At 35.9% G+C, this 21,701-nt stretch overlaps 1 protein-coding gene across 2 annotated transcripts in view; it reads left to right on the forward strand.

The window, feature by feature from the left end:
- The first annotated feature begins 1,019 nt into the window (after positions 1–1,019).
- The window catches only part of LOC147066480 (uncharacterized), a 103,918-nt gene continuing 83,236 nt past the window's right edge, over positions 1,020–21,701 (forward strand). For both annotated transcript variants that reach the window (XM_085955414.1, XM_085955415.1), the window contains exon 1: positions 1,020–5,229. In XM_085955414.1, the coding sequence (XP_085811540.1) occupies positions 5,042–5,229 (188 nt within the window). In that variant the 5' untranslated portion in view covers positions 1,020–5,041. The remainder of the gene's footprint in view (positions 5,230–21,701) is intronic.

Below are 21,701 nucleotides of genomic sequence, written 5' to 3' on the forward strand. Positions count from 1 at the left end.
TTTCAATAGAAGTCAATCCAAATTTATCATGTTCATTGGCAAATGGATTCTATCATGGGCCCCTTATCCTGAAGCGGGCCCCAAGATCAGGATCTTTCAACTTAAAATTAATAAAATTATGTTAAAAGTGCATTATCAACTATTCTAGAACTCTGCAGTAAATAGGCCGGCCATAATAAATTACTAGTTATGTTATGTCGTTATGTGTAGTGATTCCCATTATCCTTTGCCTGTAAACAATACCCGCCTGTGTCCATATTATAAACAGATACTGGTGATAAAACTGATAAATTATCATTAATTATTTTGAATTTTGTTTTGTATTAAGTAGGTACATATGTGAGTCAGTCAATATCACACTTTGAAATGTTTTAATTTAAATAGTAGTACACATTTTTTTTATTTGATACCGTACAACTTAGCAATCATGAAATAATTAATATAAAATATGTTCTTAATTAATTATAGGATGTATATTTCCCATTTAATTCAATAAGGCATAATTAATTAATATTATTATATTCTGTAAATTATTGAAGAAGTAGGTACAATATGTTTTATATATATATATATATATATATATATATATATATAACTAGCTGAAGTACCCGGCTTCGCACAGGGTCGCTTCGTGGTTATATTTATCTTAGATATTTAAAAAATAATAAGATGTTATTATTTTTTTAATATTAAAATATCTGTCTAATACAATATGGCAATATGAAAATAATTCTAATAGGAGTAATGGTCAAACAAAAGAACACTAAATTAAAATTAAATCCAAAATATGAAAACGTTAATAATGTTATTAATATGTAGTAAAAAAAATCGAAATTGGATGGAGCAAACAAACAACAAACTTTGTATTTTATATAATACTAATTTAGAAACCTTCGCAGGTGTGCGCACAACAACTGACAAAAGTTTCATTGCAATCAGATGAATGGTATAGGAACGCATACGAATAGAAGAAGAAGATGATTTTCTAATTCAGAAACCTTTGCGGGCATGAGAACAACAGTTGATCAATATTTCATTGCAATCGGACGAATGGTATAGGAACGCGTACGAATAGAAGAAGAAGAATATAGTTGTACTAATTCAGAAACCTTCGCGGGCGTGCGCACAACAACTGGTCAAAATTTCATCGCAATCGGATGAATGGTATAAGAACGCATACGAATAGAAGAAGAAGAAGATGGTTGTACTAATTCAGAAACCTTCGCGGGCGTGCGCTAAACAACTGGTCAAAATTTCATTGCAATCGGATGAATGGTATAGGAACGCATACGAATATAAGAAGATAGAATAAAAGAAGAAGATGAAAATGGTTGTACTAATTCAGAAACCTTCGCGGGTGTTGGCACAATTACTGACGAAAATTTTATTGCAATTGGATGAATGGAATAGAAACGCATACGAATAAAAGAATATAGAATAGAAGAAGAAGAAGATGGTTGCACTAATTCAGAAACCTTTGCGGGTGTTACCACAACAACTGACGAAGGTTTCATCGCAATCGGATGAATGGTATAGGGACCATACGAATAAAAGAATATAGAATAGAAGAAGAAGATGGTTGTACTAATTCAGAAACCTTCGCGGGTGTTGGCACAATTACTGACAAAAATTTTATTGCAATTGGATGAATGGAATAGAAACGTATACGAATAAAAGAATATAGAATAGAAGAAGAAGAAGATAGTTGTACTAATTCAGAAACCTTTGCGGGTGTTACCACAACAACTGACGAAGGTTTCATCGCAATCGGATGAATGGTATAGGAACCATACGAATAAAAGAAAATAGAATTAAGAAGAAGAAGATGATGATTTTTCTAATTCAGAAACCTTTGCGGGTGTGCATACAACCACTTAACAAAATGTCTTCGCAATCAGATGAACGGTATGGCAGCGCATAAAATGCGAATGAACAAACAAACAACAAACAAATATTGATTTTTATATATTAGATATACTTACTTAATATTCTGAATTTCAAACCAAGAAGAAAAATGTATTTAAAAAAAAAGTTGCTTAATATCGATACGCATTGGACATCACTAGCGCTTTCTTGACAAATTAGCGGATTGTGTGAAACAATCATAAAAATGTAATTACCTCAGAATTTCGAGGTTTTTTGGCTGGAATCACTTTACTATTAATAATTGTGGAGTACTCTTGGCCACTAGTTTTTAGTTTTTTTTTTTACATTTTGGACACTTCCTTCACCTTTTTGGCGACGTTTTTTTAACAGAACTCGTGAGTGTCAACACACCGTTTTCAGCTATTTTATATGGAATGCCGTTGAACACTGCAGTGGTACTTACACCCTTACAAATAAAACACGCCAATGGACTTACATCGTCGCCAGATTTAAATATTTTATTGTATTTTTTTGACATGCTTAAGACACTTAGAACATAGTTAATAGTATTGGCGTTGGTACGTAGAACAGTTTTCTATAAAAATGTCAGTTTTGAAAATGTTGGTACTTAGCGCCTTAATTAATACACGCATTCATATTATGCATCACATATTATTTTGTGATATATAAATCGGTGCTCTAAAAAGGTCAATAAGGAAGACACCGCAATAAACAGTATGTACCTACTTTCTGATCTGAATCTGGAGTATTTTCTGATGTTCCACATCTAGGTGGAGACTCGAGTACGATGGCAAAGATTATTTTTACCTGGTATATTACTGGAGATAACTGCGTTCGTTTCATTGAATTTGTTCAGGTACTACGGGTATCGGGGAAGCAGTTTCTCTTGGTATTCGTCTATCAGTGACAATAGGTAGACTAAAAGTCATGTCGTGTCCTTCTCCCTTGTGCACTGAGTGTGCACCTCAATTATTAGCTTAATAATATTATGTATCTCACGTGCATGATATATTTCGTAACCTAACCTAACCTGGCACACTTGAAAATTTTAATTCTTCTGGCGTCTTTTGTCATCATTCGGTTGTATGTCGTCTTCTTCCTATTTAAATATACTACACTAATAGTTAAAACTGTTGATCCATGTTTCAAACGTTGCATTTCTTTTAATTTTTGGCATATTATAATTCTAGAACGATTTTTTAAATTCATGTTAGTAAAATTTGACATGGATCTACAAGATTGGTTGTGGGGCCAAAGTAATCGATATTAGTAGGTTCTCAAAATTCTCAAATTATCTCGATCACATCTCATACTGCACGAGAACTGTCAGTACTCCAGTAAGTAATTGTCAATAGTCGGTTCGCTTTATTACTGATGATGGTTCGTTGCTTTATTTCATTAGCAGTCCTTATTCTGCAAACAGTTCTCCAGTTGTCCGAGCGGATTTAAGCCTCATTTGCAAGAAAACTAATATTGTTGTGCGATGTCTCCTGGTGAGATTCCACCAGCGTTGCCAACTTGGCGTTTTACTTCCAATATCTATCGTTTTTAAATAGGTAGCGATTGTAGCGTAGCACTGAGGATAGATAGACGATGAAGACGACGCAAGCTTTAGTATCCCAATTATTGTAGTGCAACGAAAAGATAGCACGATGACGTGGACGATTGATTGATTCATGGTCAACTATTTCGTTTCTGTATGTAAACACTCCATCTGTATCTGGCTTGCAAAAATCGCCAATGATCTCCGCGGCTTAGTTTCACAATTGTCCTGTCATCGGCGAGCAATACCGAGAAAACCCCCCCAACAAGCCCAGCTCATGATTAACTTCTACGGAAACTATGCGTTTGAGGAAAGTTTCGCGCTGAATTAAAACGCGCGTAATACTAATTATTCCAGTGAGGCAGTCGATAAATTTTATTGTATCGCGCTGTTTGTGTGTCAAGGTCGTGCATATTATTAAGTTGTAGTGAATCAGATCCGTAGGAAGTGTTTTTCCAAATGAATCGACTCGTTTGGCGCTTAGTCATATTTTGTGGCTGCCTGCATGCAGTTTGGGAACATTTTTTTTGTTTCATTTCAATTCATCAAGAGTTATTATAAAACGTACGCGTTATTGTTTGAGTTTTTAACTATTCGCATTTTTAATTATAACGAAGGTTATATTTTTGCTTTTGTTTGGTAAAAAAAATATGTAGCTCGGTCGCGCTGCTGCCTTATGGAATGGCACAATAGTTTTTTTTCTGTCGCGATCTCGTTCGCTTGTAAGTTTCAAGGTCTCGCGTTGTTGCCTTCCGTCGTTCGATTATAAAATTATTGTATCGTTCGTTTGGCGCTGAGCAATAGCGGCGGGCGCGGATGCGTTTCGGTTCCCGGCTTCGATGTTTGGCTGCATGCAGCTGCAGTCGCGGGGACCCGCCTTCCATTTTGTGCACAGTGTTTACTTTAGCGGAGCGATTCAGACGTCACTCCGCAGTGCCGAATAGATAAGGCAATTGTGTCAAGACTGCGCGAGGGGCCGCAGAAGCAACGGCGGCGATCCGACTAGGGCGGGGGCGGGCGGCGCGAACGACGCGGGTGAACGGGGGCTCCGCGCGCTCGCTCACTCATTGTGCGTCGAATCTCTCTACGCTGCGGTCGCGTCGCTAGAATTTCAAAATTCCTCACGAAACTTTTGTGTTTTTCGTTATCATTGTTCAAAGTGACAAAAGTTTTACGTTCGACCGAAGTTTGTATCGAGTGTTTGTTTTTAGTGAAGTTTTTGGCGTTTTCTATCGGATGTCGAAACTACTCTAGTGTTTGCGACCTCGCAAAATTAAGCGGACACCAGCGTTCGGATCGCGAACCGGCGAACGGTTTCTGGGTGTTCGGCCACGCGCGCGGCTCGCAGACCGCGCACTCCTCGCCCTGCTCACAGTCATGACGAGAAAGGTGTCGCTCACCAGAGGTGTCATCAAGAAACTGACTTACAGGTACTGCGAATTTCACGTCGTGCAAACCTAGCGATTCAAACCCAACGTTTGTTTCAGTGGTACCAAAAAATCCAAGTGACGTGCCGCAGTGAGTGTGTTAAGTGTCACTCCTTCGGGGAGTGTGAAATAATTAACAGTGTCGAAAGTGTTGTTTTCGGGTGGCGGTGTCGGCGTAGGGCAAATGCTGCCCGTGCTTCAGGCGGAGAGCGGAACGGGCGCCGCCTCTGCCTCCGCCCCCATTCCTCACCTCGTCGGAGGGCTGCTCTGCGCGGCTGATGTGGGCGGAGACCCGTACCTTCCGGGATATTTCTCGCCCTACTCGTCCACTGTGTCTTCACTGGACAATCAGCTGCACGATGACAACTCCAGGTCGCTAAAATTCCTTTACCTGTTAGTTGACTCCTGTCGAATCCGGTAGTTGAATGTTAATTCGTGTAAAGAAAGTACCGAATTGTAGTGTAAGAAAAAATCGCCCCACTGGGTTAGACGGCCCACTTTTTTAATTGCTTTAACTTGAAAACACTCGCAAGTTTTTTCCACGCTCCATGAAAACACTTCGTCCAATTTTACCAATTTCCAAAAACCCAAAAAAAACTTTTTAATAAACTGTGTTCAAGTTGGGCATCATCAATATAATTTCCGTGTATGGCGTGAATATGTTAGGTATAAAAACATCAATTTTCAGGGCAGCTATTATTATTGTACGTTTAGCTTTCTGTGGTAAGTACCCTTATCAGATTATATATTTTTGGATGTTTTTAGATTTTAGTAAAATGTTTGTAAATTCTCAACAAACTAAAATTTAAAAATATTCCTGATTTACAACAGACAACCAATCTTACAAATATAGCTGCCCTGTGAATGGGTGTTTAAGACAATATTACTTAGGTACACGGATTTTTTCTGCGGTCTTTCATTGCTCGTCTTATTTATAGTCATTAATTATATGGTAGAAAATCTGGAGCAATTGAAAAATTTTGTTCAGCCGCCGCTCGAGCTTTGGTTAAAAACACATTGATCCACTGCTCCGTGCTTTTTTAGGTCCGCACCGAAAGCCCTTGTATAATTAATAAATAGTATGCATTTCATATTCAAATAATAAATGTTCATTACAAAATGATTTGTACACGCTTTTAGTGACATGGGGGTGCATTTAGTAATCAATAGAAAATATCTGGTGGGGATCAATCAAACATTTGGGCTAAATTCTTGAATGACTTCAACACATGATACTGACGACGCATGTTACAATAATTCAAGCAAAATAAGTGTCAGGAAATGTGATCTTCACATACCCAATTAGATTGTTCTCAATACTCCAGTGACCGAGAAGTTGAATATATTGTCTATCATTAATCATCGACGCCCAAAAAATATCGATTCGCTTTCCTTTCATAACGTGTACCACTAGTCAGTTGTTACGCTTGTAATAAATACGAATTCCAAGCCCAAGTATCCTTCAGAGATTCGGCCGATAGAATTATTTAGAAAGACCACTAATAACAGCTGATCAGCTGCTTATTGCATATTTTAACTACCTATATAAGTTTAGGTTTACAGAATAAAAATAGTGTTATGTTTCTTATGACGAGACTCTCGTCGTCCTGTGACATTGTTAATCATAAATTCAACGCTATTGTAACACAAGTAGGAGAGGCTTCTTTTTTCGTCATATTGTATTTTAGGCTTTGTATAATTACGAGCAGGGTTGGGTCTCTATTTCAATAGGTAAGTGCATCCACGATCGTGCGGTAAATACAGTGACGTCCCGTAGGGATAGGCAGGTTATGCGTTGTATAGGGGCGGCGAATGAAGGAATGAATATAAATATTACAACTTTGAGAGCTTGACTCTTCTTCAGTGCTCTCACTTCAAAAAACGATAAAACTATATTATTGTATTATAGTACACATTGTAATGTATGTATACTGTAATGGCGGTATGTTGCACAGGCAACATTTTTATAAGGGTTCCTCCAAACCCATTTTAGCCAAAGACCTCTGTGTACCTAAAACCACCACTGTTTGAGAAAAGGTTTCGTGGAATTGCTTTATTTCTCAGTAGGTAGTGTATTTTAATTTAAAGAATTTTTGCCTCTTAAGACAGCCGAAGATAAATAAAAAAAATATGTAAGAACCTAACCTAACGATTTTGCAGACCATTTGAAACTAAAAATGAAAAGGGACGGCATTCCATGTCTGCATAAAGTTAAGTGCGGCATGTTGTCTAGGGATGTCACTGGGTAAATAATATTATTGGGTGCCTACAGGAACTCAGAATTAATGGGAACTGAAATATCTAACGGGTATAGAGTAACAGGCAACTGATCTCGAGTGGGGAAGAATATGGGATAAACTTAAACACGTGTCAAGAATACGTCATACGTCGAATACTGACAACTGCTCTCTGTTTATGCACTAACGCTCATTCAATATTGGTGTTTTTAAAGGTTGCAACTCACTATTTCACGTCTATAAGCGTGGTTCATTTTCGTAGGACACTCACACAGACAAAACCATGCGTCAAAATGTAGTGTATTTGGGGTATAGCCTATCTGAATTATATTTATTAATAATCTGTTCTGTGATACTTACCGCCAGTGGCGGCCGGTGATCATAAAATTAGGGAGTGCATGCAAAGACATGCATTTTCCTTTTTGTGGTATTGAAAAAAATCGGCAATAGCCTTCAGAGTGGAGGTAGGCTTATGCTTAAATATATAATACATCTTGGGGGGGGGGGGGGGGGGGGTGGTTGAGAAACGACGCTCACATTCACCGACAGCATTTATTTATTGTCAAAGTTATTAAGTCCAAGCTTCTGGATATGATAGGTAATGGTAGGTAGGTTGTAATACATTTCATATATGTGCCAACGTAGTTTCCACGTTTGACACTCCTAACTTCCATAAATTATAACTGATGCAAGTATTTTAGACAATATGTCAATGGTACAAAGCCGTAAACTCCTCATTTGTGTAGCTCCGATAGGTAGTACGCGAGTTATGGTCGGTTGAAGTTCACATACTGACGCAATTCGGGCATATCTTATACTCCCCTTTCGGTTATTTGCATCCCACATTCTCCGCATATACCTACGCGCTGTATCATTTTGATAAATACTATGGATCGGTGATTTTTCAACGGGATATAGTTACTATCTGTTAAAAAATTGCTAATACTTTGTACACCTCAACTCCAGAATTGCACTCCAAATGGGAATGATTTGAAAGACGTATTCAAAATGAAAAATACTTCGGTAACACGAATATTGTATTTGATAGAATAATTTATATTTCTTTTCTTCAATAATTGACATTGGAAAATTGCTTTGTTCATCTTCTTAAAAAATATTTTATCCTCTTTTACGTTCAAAATAACGCTCATACTCCACATACACTATTGAAATACCTAATATTGTAGAAATTGTTACAATGTAACGCTTTTGTTAAATAACTACTTCTCTTAGAGTAGTATAAGTAGGTACGTAAAAAATTGTAGTATGTATATTATATTATGTAAAGGTTATTAATAGTTTATCAATTACTTACTTGCAAGTTTACTTTGCTCTAGGCATAATAAAATTATTTAATTTTTAAAGGTAAAATAATTATAAAATTGGTATTTGTATGTTGAGATTGCTACACCTAACTTAATGAACACAATATCACTCTAATCGATATTTTGATCGATTCAATATTATATGGCAAACAACGTAGCATTTACCTCATAACGTACGAAATAATAATATAATAATTTGAAATATTACGCGGGAATCTTGTACCGACTTCAAAAGCGTTTGTGAGTTGTTATTATTCGCGCCAGTCAAACACAGCATTGTCGTGAAATGTCGTCTGCGCTCGTAAGCTCAGATTGGGAGGCACAGTGTCCCAAGTGGGGTAAATATTGCACGTTCGGAAATAAAAAAAGATCACAACTGAGCCCACATTATCGGCAGCGTGAAAAAAAAATCATCGCCAGGCGGTTCGATTTCTCTCCTGCACAATTAATACTACGAAGGACGTACCTACGCATACATGCAGGCCGCCAGAAATTACGCGCATTTTATGCGTGCAGACGGGCGACAAATTAAAGATATTTTACAATAATTAATTCATACAATATGTAGGTATTTGAATAAGTACTTATTATTACATAGTTACGTAATAATTTGGGAGATCAGTGCACCTTTGCTCCTATACAAGAGCCGTCCCTGCCTACCGCATTGAAACGCTGCTTCCATTTTCGAGTTTATTTTAAAATTATTGAGTAAATTTCGCAATATTTTACTTAGTACCTGAAGAAATAAATAATGTAATCGAATTGATGCTCTCAGATATACATACGACAAATAAAAATATAAGTGATATATGTCAACGTTACGATATTTTTATGCATTTCTTGATTGGTCTCCTCGTCACTTTACGCTATATGGTGAAATACCTGGGCAATTTTTGGTACCTAAGCATGAATTTGAATATTGATCATTTGATCAATATTATTTCGTTGTTTTACGTCATCTGTGGGAAAAAGAAGAGAGAACTGCAACATGTTTTTCATTTCTGTAGAAAATGATAAATAGCCATATGCTCTGAATTGTCGCAGTTTACTCATATAACCATTTTTAACGTATCTTACGGATGTTCTTTAATTCTACGCTTGTCACATAATAATATGTAGCTCAGTGTGCTTAGTAATTCATTAAAGGGTCAATTCTATTTAAGTAATTTTTTGTGACCCGGGTTTAACTATTCGGCATATTCAATTCTTATTAGTATGTAATTCGGCCTGTTTACTCGTGACGGTATTAGTGCGACTAGCGAGTACTAATGATTATCAACTAAGCCTGTGTAAACAAACCTTAACACAGAGACAGAATATAGTTCGTTCACGGCCTATTTACCGAATCAATACATTGAGTAAGTATGTTTGAAATCTATATAGATCACAGTGATTGCAATACCGGTATTTCAAAAAATACCGAAAAAACGGTTTTAAAAATCCAAAATACCGGAATTTCGATAGAAAGCACGTTTTTGAAAATGAATCATAAGTTATGTGCTGAAATGCAAATATAATGAGTGAATCCAACAGAGGTGAAAAAATAATAAAACAAATTTCATATATCAATATAATATAAGTAATTGTCGCGATGAATTATCCTAATATTATTTCGAAATAGAAAACATCCGTGACAAAAATGTTCAATTATTCTATAATAATTATTGATGACTGTACAAGCGTTGAATTTAAGAAGCTTTTCCTGCAGCCGGGATTTATTTGCACTTGATGAACTTTTGAGGACTTCAGTTAAAATTACCAACATATTCAAATTATTTGTAAAAAATCACTAGTTCTACAATTATGATCAATACATAATTTTAAATGTCAACATAATAAATGTAGGCAGGTATGTAGGTTTTTGCTATAAAATAATATTTTAAAAAGATTTTAATAGCTATATTTATTGATAAGCACATGTTTCTTCACTCTGTCACTTCTGTTTTTTTAATGTTTAAGAAATACTGGTATTAATACCGGTATTCAAAAAGAAATACCGAAAAACCGGTATTGACATTTTCATTCGGTATTGCAATCACTACTCAAATGGTATTAAACTAGGTGTATTGATATTCGACAAACGTCTTCGATCCAGCCGTTCCACATCAAAATATGTGACATTTTCGTTTTATTTCTGGGTAGTCCATATTGAAAATCCTACTTTTCTACTTAGTAAATACATACATGCGACCAATGGTGGGGTCATATTTTTTTATGAATGTTGGAAGGTGATTTTTTATTTGTCGCTTCACGTTTAATCACCTGTTTTCCGTGTAGCGTTTAATAATTTGTAATATTTTTAGCTTTTCCTCAAAGGTACGTGACCTATATCCTTAATTTAATAATATTGCGAAGATTTTGATAATTTAGTTAGCTAGTTGATACTAAGTTCCATCGTGCAAATATGCACGTAATGCATAGTGGAAAGTGATTATAGTTTCTGATATGCAACTATTAAATTTAGAATATAATGTGTCTAGTTAAATATTTCATTAATTTTTCAACACTTACCAATTGCGGTCCGTGTTAATAATTATTTGAAAATGCATAAATTCGCCCTTCTGTTAATAGCTTATGCACCACTGATATGTCATACATTATGGGTCTGTAGGGTCCGCTCGTACCTACTGATTGTATTATTTCGTGAATAAATAATGTGACTCTCCTTACATTGCAATAAGGGTCGTGGTTGCGTATCTGACTTCATGTATTTAGGTATAGCCGATAGCGTAATAGGGGGTTACACCATACTTATACGTACAGACAGGTATACTTCATATATATTTGAAACGTAATTTTATTTTAACATTTAGTGCGTATCTTAACGAAAGTTAGTCGTCTTCTAACTTATTGTCGCAAAATAATAATTTGTCGACGTTAAATATAATATTCATGTTTAAAATCTCCATTACTTATTGTCCTAAATATATATTGACATTATAATAGTATGTAGTTAAAGTAATAAGTTATACATATACATTCCGATAAGCGTGTTTATTACAAATTATCGTCAGATATCTTTTCCTATTCTATAAAACGTGCCCGTTTTAATAAGATGTGACTGTGTATTCTGAAGCCTGACATATAAATGGGTGAGAGATACCCTCAGAATAACATGAAGTATAAATAGAGCTCAATAAGTAGTATGTTGTTGATCGATAAAGTGTTTTTGTTTTCGAAAAACAATTAGGAAAAACAAAAATGGCGGGCCAGGTATTATAGATAGAGCAGATATCAGTGGATAGCAGAATACAGTCCAACAAACTCGTGTTCTCCTTCTCGATGCACAGTATTCCGGCAAGGTCACGCGAATCACGTGAATCGAGGGGGTGAGGCGGGCAAGTCGCAGACTGGCCGCTTCGCCGCGCTGATCAACCGACCGACCGGCACGCAAAACAATGCACGGCTTATAATAAAATAATGATACATAAAAACAAATAATTGGGCGGCCCCCTTGGCTCTCCGGAGCGCGCCTCGCTGAGATCACGCCGCACCGAAGGGTTATTCGTCTATATATTTATTCGGTCAGCTGACCACTGCCGATCGATTGCTGGTCGCCGTCCCAATGGGCTTCGTCTCCAGGCGAACAGTTCCACAAAGGGTTGATGCACCTATCCTGCTTTACTGGGCTAAAATAATGCATATTAGGGATGTTTTTTCAAAGTTTACTTTTTCCACTTCAACAAATTTTTGGCCAAGCCAAAAACTGTTGATGTTACATAATATGTTTTCGTTGCTCCGCTCCGGAACCTATTACTTGCTCCAGCTCCGCTCCAGGGTCTGCTCCGCTCCGGGTAAAAAGTCTTACTAAGTTTTATATGACAAATGTTAAAAAATAAATAAGTAGTTTTAAAATATTTATTGTCAGTTTCATTAGGTATTACATGCTTAATTCTATTATACAAATTTTTCGTCATTTTCATTATTTTCCTCTTCTATAAAAAAAGGTGACGTTATTTATCACTCGGCAATGTTGCCATATTTCAAATAATTCCAGTGTTGCAAAGTATGAAATATAATATTTTCGTTGGATTTTAGGACGATAATTTAATCATAATAAAAAAACATCCCGAGCGGGGTGGAGCACTACAAATTTTCGGTGCTCCGGGTAAAACCCCAATGCTCCACTGCTCCGAGCTCTGCTCCAACGCTCTGTTTGTAACTAAAACAGATTGTGTCGATTTTCTACTGGATTAAATGATATTAGGTTCCATTATACAAAAAACAATTGTTCAAAATTTTATCCTTTAAATTCTGTCATTCATAACTCATTTTACACAGGAATAAGTTCACTTTGAAAATACACCCCACATAGACGCTGTGGCGCATTTAGTGACGTAGAAGCCAGATGCAATGACCGATTTTGAAGCCTCCCACGATAAAAAAAAACACCAAACATTTAATTTAGAAATAATTCATACGTTAAAATAATTTATTGGCGTAAGAAACTTTCTTTTTTTACAAATCACAATACACACATATATCTGTGTAATTAATTATACCAGTATAATACCAACGTAGATAGAAGCCGACGATCAAGAGGATAGTCTTGGATGTTCAGAAAATGAGTATATCGGGGTGGTAGCGATCCTCAGTCGTGAGCTACTGCGAAGAAGCATTTTGTAGCTTTCATGAATTTATGTTTTTTGTTTAATTTTCAACATTCAATTTTTGAGAAATAAGCAACTATTCTAGATTTTTGTATAATTTGATAACTGCGTCATTTGCGTCAGAGAAAATTGCCGCTACCTAAGTCAGTGCAGTAGGAGGTACATCGGTGGAGTGCGAAATAAAATAGTGACAGGCTCATCGATAGGTAGAACATGCATTATTTATAGTGGGATTAATGATATTTTACAAACTATTAATCAGAGTAATTTAACGTTATCCATATATTTTAATACAATATTATTATGTCATTAAATATTATTTAATCCAGTTTTTGGTATGTATTATGTTCAATGGCGCGCGTTATACCGTTGATTTCTGTGTGTTTTCCGAATTCTTATAGCGGAAAATATTACGGTCATTTGTTCGCATAACACATCATATTTTCAAGTTAAAAACATAACGACGGCATAATCTTCCGTATTGTCATATAATACATATTAATGAAAACTGTTTGTAAAGGTGCCGGACCGTCGACCCTGCACAAGTGGTTCATTGTACTTATCTTTATTTTTATTTGAATTGTATTGTACTAAATTTTACTGCATCGCTAGGATCACGCGTTTTAATTGTTTAATTAAAATTAAAATCCTCTTTTCTAACTTCTTTTTTTGTCTTGGGATACCCACTCGGCCCAGTCGCCGTAAGATCAGGCGTCTGCATCGAGGATTATGAAAACATAATTTATAATACTTACATAATCAATTAATTTTGAATGTATTGATATTGCGTAGATACATACTAAATGCGTTGTTTTTCTCAACAACATTAGCTTAATTTACTAAAACACGATGTTAATGTCTTCTTATTACCGCTACAATTATGTGTGTACGTTGCGTTTGCCTTATCAATAGTATGTAAGCTTTATTATGGTGTGGATGAATATCATCTGGCGATTAGAATGTTGTGCGTGATTCTCGCTCGCCAGCTGCTGTTATCAGCTAACGGAAATGTCTGTACCACATGTCGTTGTTGTTATGTTCACATGATGCATCTTCTTGCCCCTGAATCTTTCGTCATTCGTCGATCATTATGAAACTTTTTTTCATCTATATGTATATATTTTATTGAGTTATAGGTAAGTAGATATATATTATATTATAGTATCGCTGGGCGTTAATCAAATTATCTGAATTTAACTCTTGATACTATAATTTAATGGAATTAATGCAACCATTCATGAATTTATTAAGTAAATCATTCTTAAATATACTTAATTAAACTAAGTACAATCGATTAAGATTTTTTCAAACAATTATGTAGGTGTTTTTTGATGTTGCATTTCATGTGGTTTTCATGGAATTTTAATGTGGTCACGATCCTCAGCCATGAGTGTACGACCAAGAAGAGAAGAGAGTAGGTGTTTTATTTGGGGCTTAAAACCCAATAAAACAAAAATATTCCATTATTAATCAGTCAGAAGACAAAAGTATATGATGAAATCGAAATTGGAAAAAAATGATCAATTTGCTGAAAGTGATCGGAGTGTATTATTTGGGATGAAAAGAAATCCTAGCGTTGGTATAAGTATGTGACGAGTGTAGAACAATAACAAAAAGATTATTCTAAAATTAACAGTAGGGACGTAGGTACTCAGTTGACCGATTATTACGAAACTTCAAAACATGCCGCATATCCTTTTTATCCTTCCATGTTCCTATGTTGCCAACCAAAGATAAAATACATATTTTTTTTTCTATTGCTCCAAAATTTAACCACTCTGAACACTTCTGAAATCACCACCAAATAATGTAATACAAAATTGTTCATAAGAATAGTCTAACAAAATTCTGTCATGGAATCGTTTTCAGAAAGAAAGTAAAATGCATACAAACGGTATATTTTCTATGGATTGAAGTTTAATTACCTCACCATTTAATTTGTAGTGGCTGACTGACTGCATTGGATGAAACCGACGCGTTTATACATAAGCACTTTGATCTTGAGTGGAATCGTGTTTTCGTCACCATTTTTAGATGATTTATTTTTACCCTGTATGTACCTATGTAATGTACCAGTGTACATCATCAGCTCGACACAGAACGGGTAACTCAAATATTGCATTTCGGTGTCGCCATATAATTATGCACGTACATAGGTAACACTGCATTTATAAGTCATCTTTAACACATTCAATCCTTCCCAGAAATCTCGGACGTGTTTTATTATGCCAAAAGTAGACAGACATTTTCAAAATGTATTAATTGAATTTTTAGTTTGACCTTGGGGAACGCGGTGAACGACCTGCGAAATGTCAGGAGCTTTGTTGTCATTTTTTGAAATAGACTGCGAAAATGTATGCGCCGCCGCGAACGCCGAAATGTTTTTCTACCCAGCGACATTTATTCAATTGGTCTCGTTTAAAAACTTGGATGCAAACAGACTGCGTCAGACGAGAGACGGCCGGGTCGTGAGAGACCGGCGGATTCGATCGCAGCATTGTGCATCCGCGGACGCCTGCAATGGAACGCTGCGCAAGTTTTCACTCAGCGAATGACTCGTTCCTTCTTGCGATAATCACTTATCGTTTCGCGTAATTATTGTTTTGAGCAGATTTTTCCTGCGCATGTCATTGTGCGAGCGCCGGAGCCATTCCACTCGCGCATCGCGTAATGTCGTTCACATCTCCACAGAACGAAACGTCAGACTTTGGTTTTCGATGACGTATTGGCCGGCATTTTCGCCGATTGGTTTTATTCTTTTGGCCGGTCGGAATATTGCAATATCTTTACGGAGGTGAAACGCCTCCCGAACCTTTTGAATAATATTATTCGATTGCATTAAATTACATCAATTATTGCAGAAATTCTCATGAATTTCAACCTTCAAAATAATAATAATTAAATATACACATTTTATTAAGTGCAGCCATGGTCTGCCTGTCTCATGATTAATAAATTGGGGTAATACTTAGATACCATAAAATTCGCAATAATTTTCATTTGCAGTTATATATTTGAAATTAAAAAGTATAATATAAAATATTAATTTAAAACTGTAACATTTACAAACCGTTGCGGACTATCGCCCCCTTTAAAATGAGTCAATAAATGTAAATTAAATTCGAATAATAAACATATGCGATGCTTCTATTTGTACAAGCAGAGCATCCCATTTAAATGCAGTTTTAATGTATGAAAGCCGAATACTTGATTATACTATTACCATACTATTTAATTGTGATGTGTGTTATTTTGTACATGCATAAATCTTCATGACTTCAAATCGCAAAACGATTTATACATGTGAAAACCCTGAGGTATCTGTCTCTCAAGCTCCCTTTGAGCACCCTATTGCCTTATAATGCCCACCTCATCGTCCTCAAGCCTTCTATTATTCTTTTTACTCTTTTAGAGCCTCCCCGGGCAACAGCTTTCACTCTGGGAATCACTGACGTAAACTGTTGACTGATTGCTTCTTATGTAAAACGAATCCCAGTCTCGTACATGATTCAATCGGTAACTCGGGGAGGTCTTGCGAATCGAGTATCGATAGTTTTGGTAAATAATTCGTTGTTACGGATGCATCTTCTGCACATGCCGTCGCCAAAAAACGTTCACGCAATAATTTCTCGGGAGAAGAGCATTCACCGCGCTTACGTGTGGTTGTTGCCGGACCAAACCAAAACCATCGCTCACGGAGAGGCTTTTCGCGAAAAACATCGCTCATATTATTTTGTGCGCGATCTCCTCCCGTCTGGTCGGGCCCGGGGTCGAACATCGCGGCCTGTGGAACGATGAACTTGTCGCGGGCCAACATGAGTCGCGGGGCGCGGCGCGGGGTTCGGTTGCACTGCGCGCCAAGGTCGTGCTCTTGCAGTGCGGCGCGACTCTGCGATTACTGCCGGCTGCGCTTTTCGATATGCGCGCGATATTATGATACGGTGTCCCGAAGTCGCTATAGCCCGACGACGGATTGTCGAATCTCCGAAGAATTTTGGACCTTTTATAATTTATAATATGGTATTTTTATTTATAGATACTATACACTTATAGAAATAATTGATATTCGATTATTACAGGGTCCTAATAACGCGATTATTGCTTCCAACCTCCAGATGTCTCGCATCCACAAGTGGTTATCGTATGCGCGTGACTTAGCTGTCATTATTATTAGGGTCGTCAGTGTCCGTTTGTGTCTACCATACTGTGTCGTCTTTTAGACATGACGCATCACAATGTTTTGGCAAACAGTGGATGCCCCAGATAGTTGCACCAATTATTTGTGTACCACGGTTATTCCAGTGGTCACAGGCCTTGCGTGTCATAGAATTCCGAGGGCAGTGGGGAAAAGTTGTTTATAAACTGTTCGACGGCCAAATCATCCGGGTCATGATCCTCAGTCATGAGGTCCTGACGAAGATATACTATTCCACTTTCCTAAACAATTGTTTTTCCTGTTTCTGGGGGCAGTGGCGGCCGGTGATCATAAAATTAGGGAGTGCATGCAAAGACATGCATTTTCCTTTTTGTGGTATTGAAAAAAAACGGCAATAGCCTTCAGAGTGGAGGTAGGCTTATGCTTAAATATATAATACATCTTGGGGGGGGGGGGGGGTTGAGAAACGAAACGACGCTTACATTCACCGACAGCATTTATTTATTGTCAAAGTTATAAAGTCCAAGCTTCTGGATATGATAGGTATGATGCAAAAGGCATACAAACTCTTTTCGATTTTTATTGTAATACATTTCATATGTGCCAACGTAGTTTCCACGTTTGACACTCCTAACTTCCATAAATTATAACTGATGCAAGTATTTTAGACAATATGTCATTGGTACAAAGCCGTAAACTCCTCATTTGTGTAGCTCCGATAGGTAGTACGCGGGTTATGGTCGGTTGAAGTTCACATACTGACTCAATTCGGGCATATCTTATACTCCCCTTTCGGTTATTTGCATCCCACATTCTCCGCATATACCTACGCGCTGTATCATTTTGATAAATACTATGGATCGGTGATTTTTCAACGGGATATAGTTACTATCTGTTAAAAAATTGCTAATACTTTGTACACCTCAACTCCAGAATTGCACTCCAAATGGGAATGATTTGAAAGACGTATTCAAAATGAAAAATACTTGGGTAACACGAATATTGTATTTGATAGAATAATTTATATTTCTTTTCTTCAATAATTGACATTGGAAAATTGCTTTGTTCATCTTCTTAAAAAATATTTTATCCTCAAACGTTACGTTACATTACGTTCAAAATAACGCTCATACTCCACATACACTATTGAAATACCTAATATTGTAGAAATTGTTACAATGTAACGCTTTTGTTAAATAACTACTTCTCTTAGAGTAGTATAAGTAGGTACGTAAAAAATTGTAGTATGTATATTATATTATGTAAAGGTTATTAATAGTTTATCAATTACTTACTTACAAGTTTACTTTGCTCTAGGCATAATAAAATTATTTAATTTTTAAAGGTAAAATAATTATAAAATTGGTATTTGTATGTTGAGATTGCTACACCTAACTTAATGAACACAATATCACTCTAATCGATATTTTGATCGATTCAATATTATATGGCAAACAACGTAGCATTTACCTCATAACGTACGAAATAATAATATAATAATTTGAAATATTACGCGGGAATCTTGTACCGACTTCAAAAGCGTTTGTGAGTTGTTATTATTCGCGCCAGTCAAACACAGCATTGTCGTGAAATGTCGTCTGCGCTCGTAAGCTCAGATTGGGAGGCACAGTGTCCCAAGTGAGGTAAATATTGCACGTTCGGAAATAAAAAAAGATCACAACTGAGCCCACATTATCGGCAGCGTGAAAAAAAAATCATCGCCAGGCGGTTCGATTTCTCTCCTGCACAATTAATACTACGAAGGACGTACCTACGCATACATGCAGGCCGCCAGAAATTACGCGCATTTTATGCGTGCAGACGGGCGAAAAATTAAAGATATTTTACAATAATTAATTCATACAATATGTAGGTATTTGAATACGTACTTATTATTACATAGTTACGTAATAATTTGGGAGATCAGTGCACCTTTGCTCCTATACAAGAGCCGTCCCTGTCTGGGGGGTAGGGGTCCGGATCCGAAACCCCCCTCCCCTTATATGTGCGCCTTGCCATACCTACTAGAATTTTGAGCGTACGTAAAATGTTGAGAGCAAGAGAACTGCTGTTAAAATATAGCATTTATTGCAACAATTACAACCGACTTATTGTAATTGTTACAATAAATGATAATACTTTGATACAGCCCTACCCTAAGCTTGGTAATATTTATCACTTTAGCGGTCGATAAGTATGGAATAAACTCACTGGAGGTATTTGTTACATCTAAATATTATATGTTTTACATATTTTTTTAGATTTTGTACCGAAGTACTATCATCAACGTATAAATAATACATAGATAGTAACACTGCACACAAAGGCTTTTAGGAAGGCCATTACGGTAATGTAGTTTCATTAATGAGATAACCCCTTGATCCATGGGTTGAATTACAGTTTTAACATTAGGTGGTAAAAATTCTGCAACCATAAGGCCGTCGTCTGTTTTCAATATATGCTTTCATTTAGACCAGAAGGAGCATTATCTAATAACACCACTGCTTTCTGTGGCAATCCCATATTTTTCAAAAACCTCTCACTTCTGGAACCCATTTAGTTTTGAACCAATCTTCAAAGGGCCTTCTATCCATCCATGCTCCTTTCAGGTTGTAATAATCAACAGGAAGATTTCTTATTCCTGTTCCCTTGGCTTAAATGGTCTTGGTTTTTTCAGCTTCTTGGAGGAAGCGATCGTTTTTTTATATTCATGCACGGATAATCGACACACGGATAGTTGGGTGTTTACTGTATGTACATGAATTGCACCGTCGAGAAGAAGTCTGCAAATATTTTTGGATGAACCTAGGTGTGAACAAACATTTTCAATTATGAATATCAATTAAAACTCTATACGATCAAGCATGACCGATGAACATTAATTTACAAGTTATTTTAAGAATCTCAACTACAAAATTAACACATGAAATCAAAAAATATATATTATAACGGTTTCATTATTCGTTTAATTGTTGGCTATTGGAGAATCATTTATTTTTTTATGTTGAAATTTTTCATGATAATAAATAGTGTATGACGTCTAAAAATAGTATTTTACTTGCGGCCCGACGCTCATTTTAAATATTCTAATGTGGCCCTTCATTCAAAAAGTTTGCCCAAACCTGCTCTATACATAAGTGCACTGTGAATGACAAATCGAACTGTTTAAATAAATATTATTTTTTGTTTTTGTTTAGCTATGATTATGGATTGCAATATCGGTATTTCAAAACCAGTATTCCAGTATTTATCGATACCAAAATACCGATTTTAAAAATCCAGAATACCGGAATTTTTGGTATTAAGAAAGCACACTTGTTTACGTTTTTGAAAATGAATTATAAGTTATGTGCTGCTAAAATGCAAATATATTGAGTGGATCCAACAGAGGTGAAAAAATAATTAAACAAAAAATATTGATGACTGTACAAGCGTTGAATTTAAGAAGCTTTTCCTGCAGCCAGACTTATTTGCACTTGATGAACTTTTGAGGGCTTTAGTTTAAATTATCTATATATTCAAAATATTTGTAAAAAATCACCAATTCTACAATTATGATCAATATATATTTTTAAAAATGTCAACATAATAACTGTAGGTAGGGTATGTAGGCTATAAAATAATATTTTTAAAAGATTTTAAGTAATAGGAGCTATATTTATTGAGTACCTACTTCTATTTTTTTTAATATTTAAGAAATACCGGTATTCAATAAGAAATACCGAAAAACCGGTATTGACGTTTTCATTCGGTATTGCAATCCCTAGCTATGATACAATCCATAGTATGTTTTTAATATCGGTTGACAACGTCAGGCTAAGCACAAGCACTCTTTGCAGATGACCCGGCCCTTAAGGGCCCGCTGAAGAGCCCGCCGTTCAAATATAATTTAGTATAAAAAGGACCTCGGCGTCGTAACTACGTCAATTTAAATCGATCTTTTCGCAAAAATCACTAATCATCGGAGATTTTATTTCAAGAAATATTATTATTATTACTGATAATTTCTGCCGCGCGGAGAATTATTATTATTTTATGAACACCTGAGAGATGAAGCCGATCAGAAAACAGGGCTGTCAAAATAATATTAAGCATTCATATTTTTTAAATGTTAATTTCATCATGGTTTTTAATCAAACCTGTGCAAGTACGTACTGATAACTTGGGTGGATTTTGTAGCAAACATACTATTGATATATATACGGGTATATTATTATTATAACCCAATTCAAATTGAACATAGGTTGATACTCAAATACTATTATAGTATGTTTATGATTTCGAGAAAATAATACGATGGTATAATTAATCCATATCAATTATTTGAAAACATCACATTCGCACTTTGCACAAAATTACAAACACATTCGAAGTTTGCCGCACACGTACAGACCACGTGATATTTGTTTACGCAAAATCGTCGCTTTTCAAAATGGCGAATTTGATTACCAGATTTTACTGTGATGAATCAGTATGTTCCTTTTTGTCTTTTTTTATTCGTAGGTTTGTTTACTAT

Source organism: Rhyacophila brunnea, unplaced genomic scaffold (genome assembly GCF_057557595.1).
Source record: "Rhyacophila brunnea isolate RB1 unplaced genomic scaffold, BYU_Rbru_1.0 scaffold_5, whole genome shotgun sequence".
NCBI lineage: Eukaryota > Metazoa > Arthropoda > Insecta > Trichoptera > Rhyacophilidae > Rhyacophila > Rhyacophila brunnea.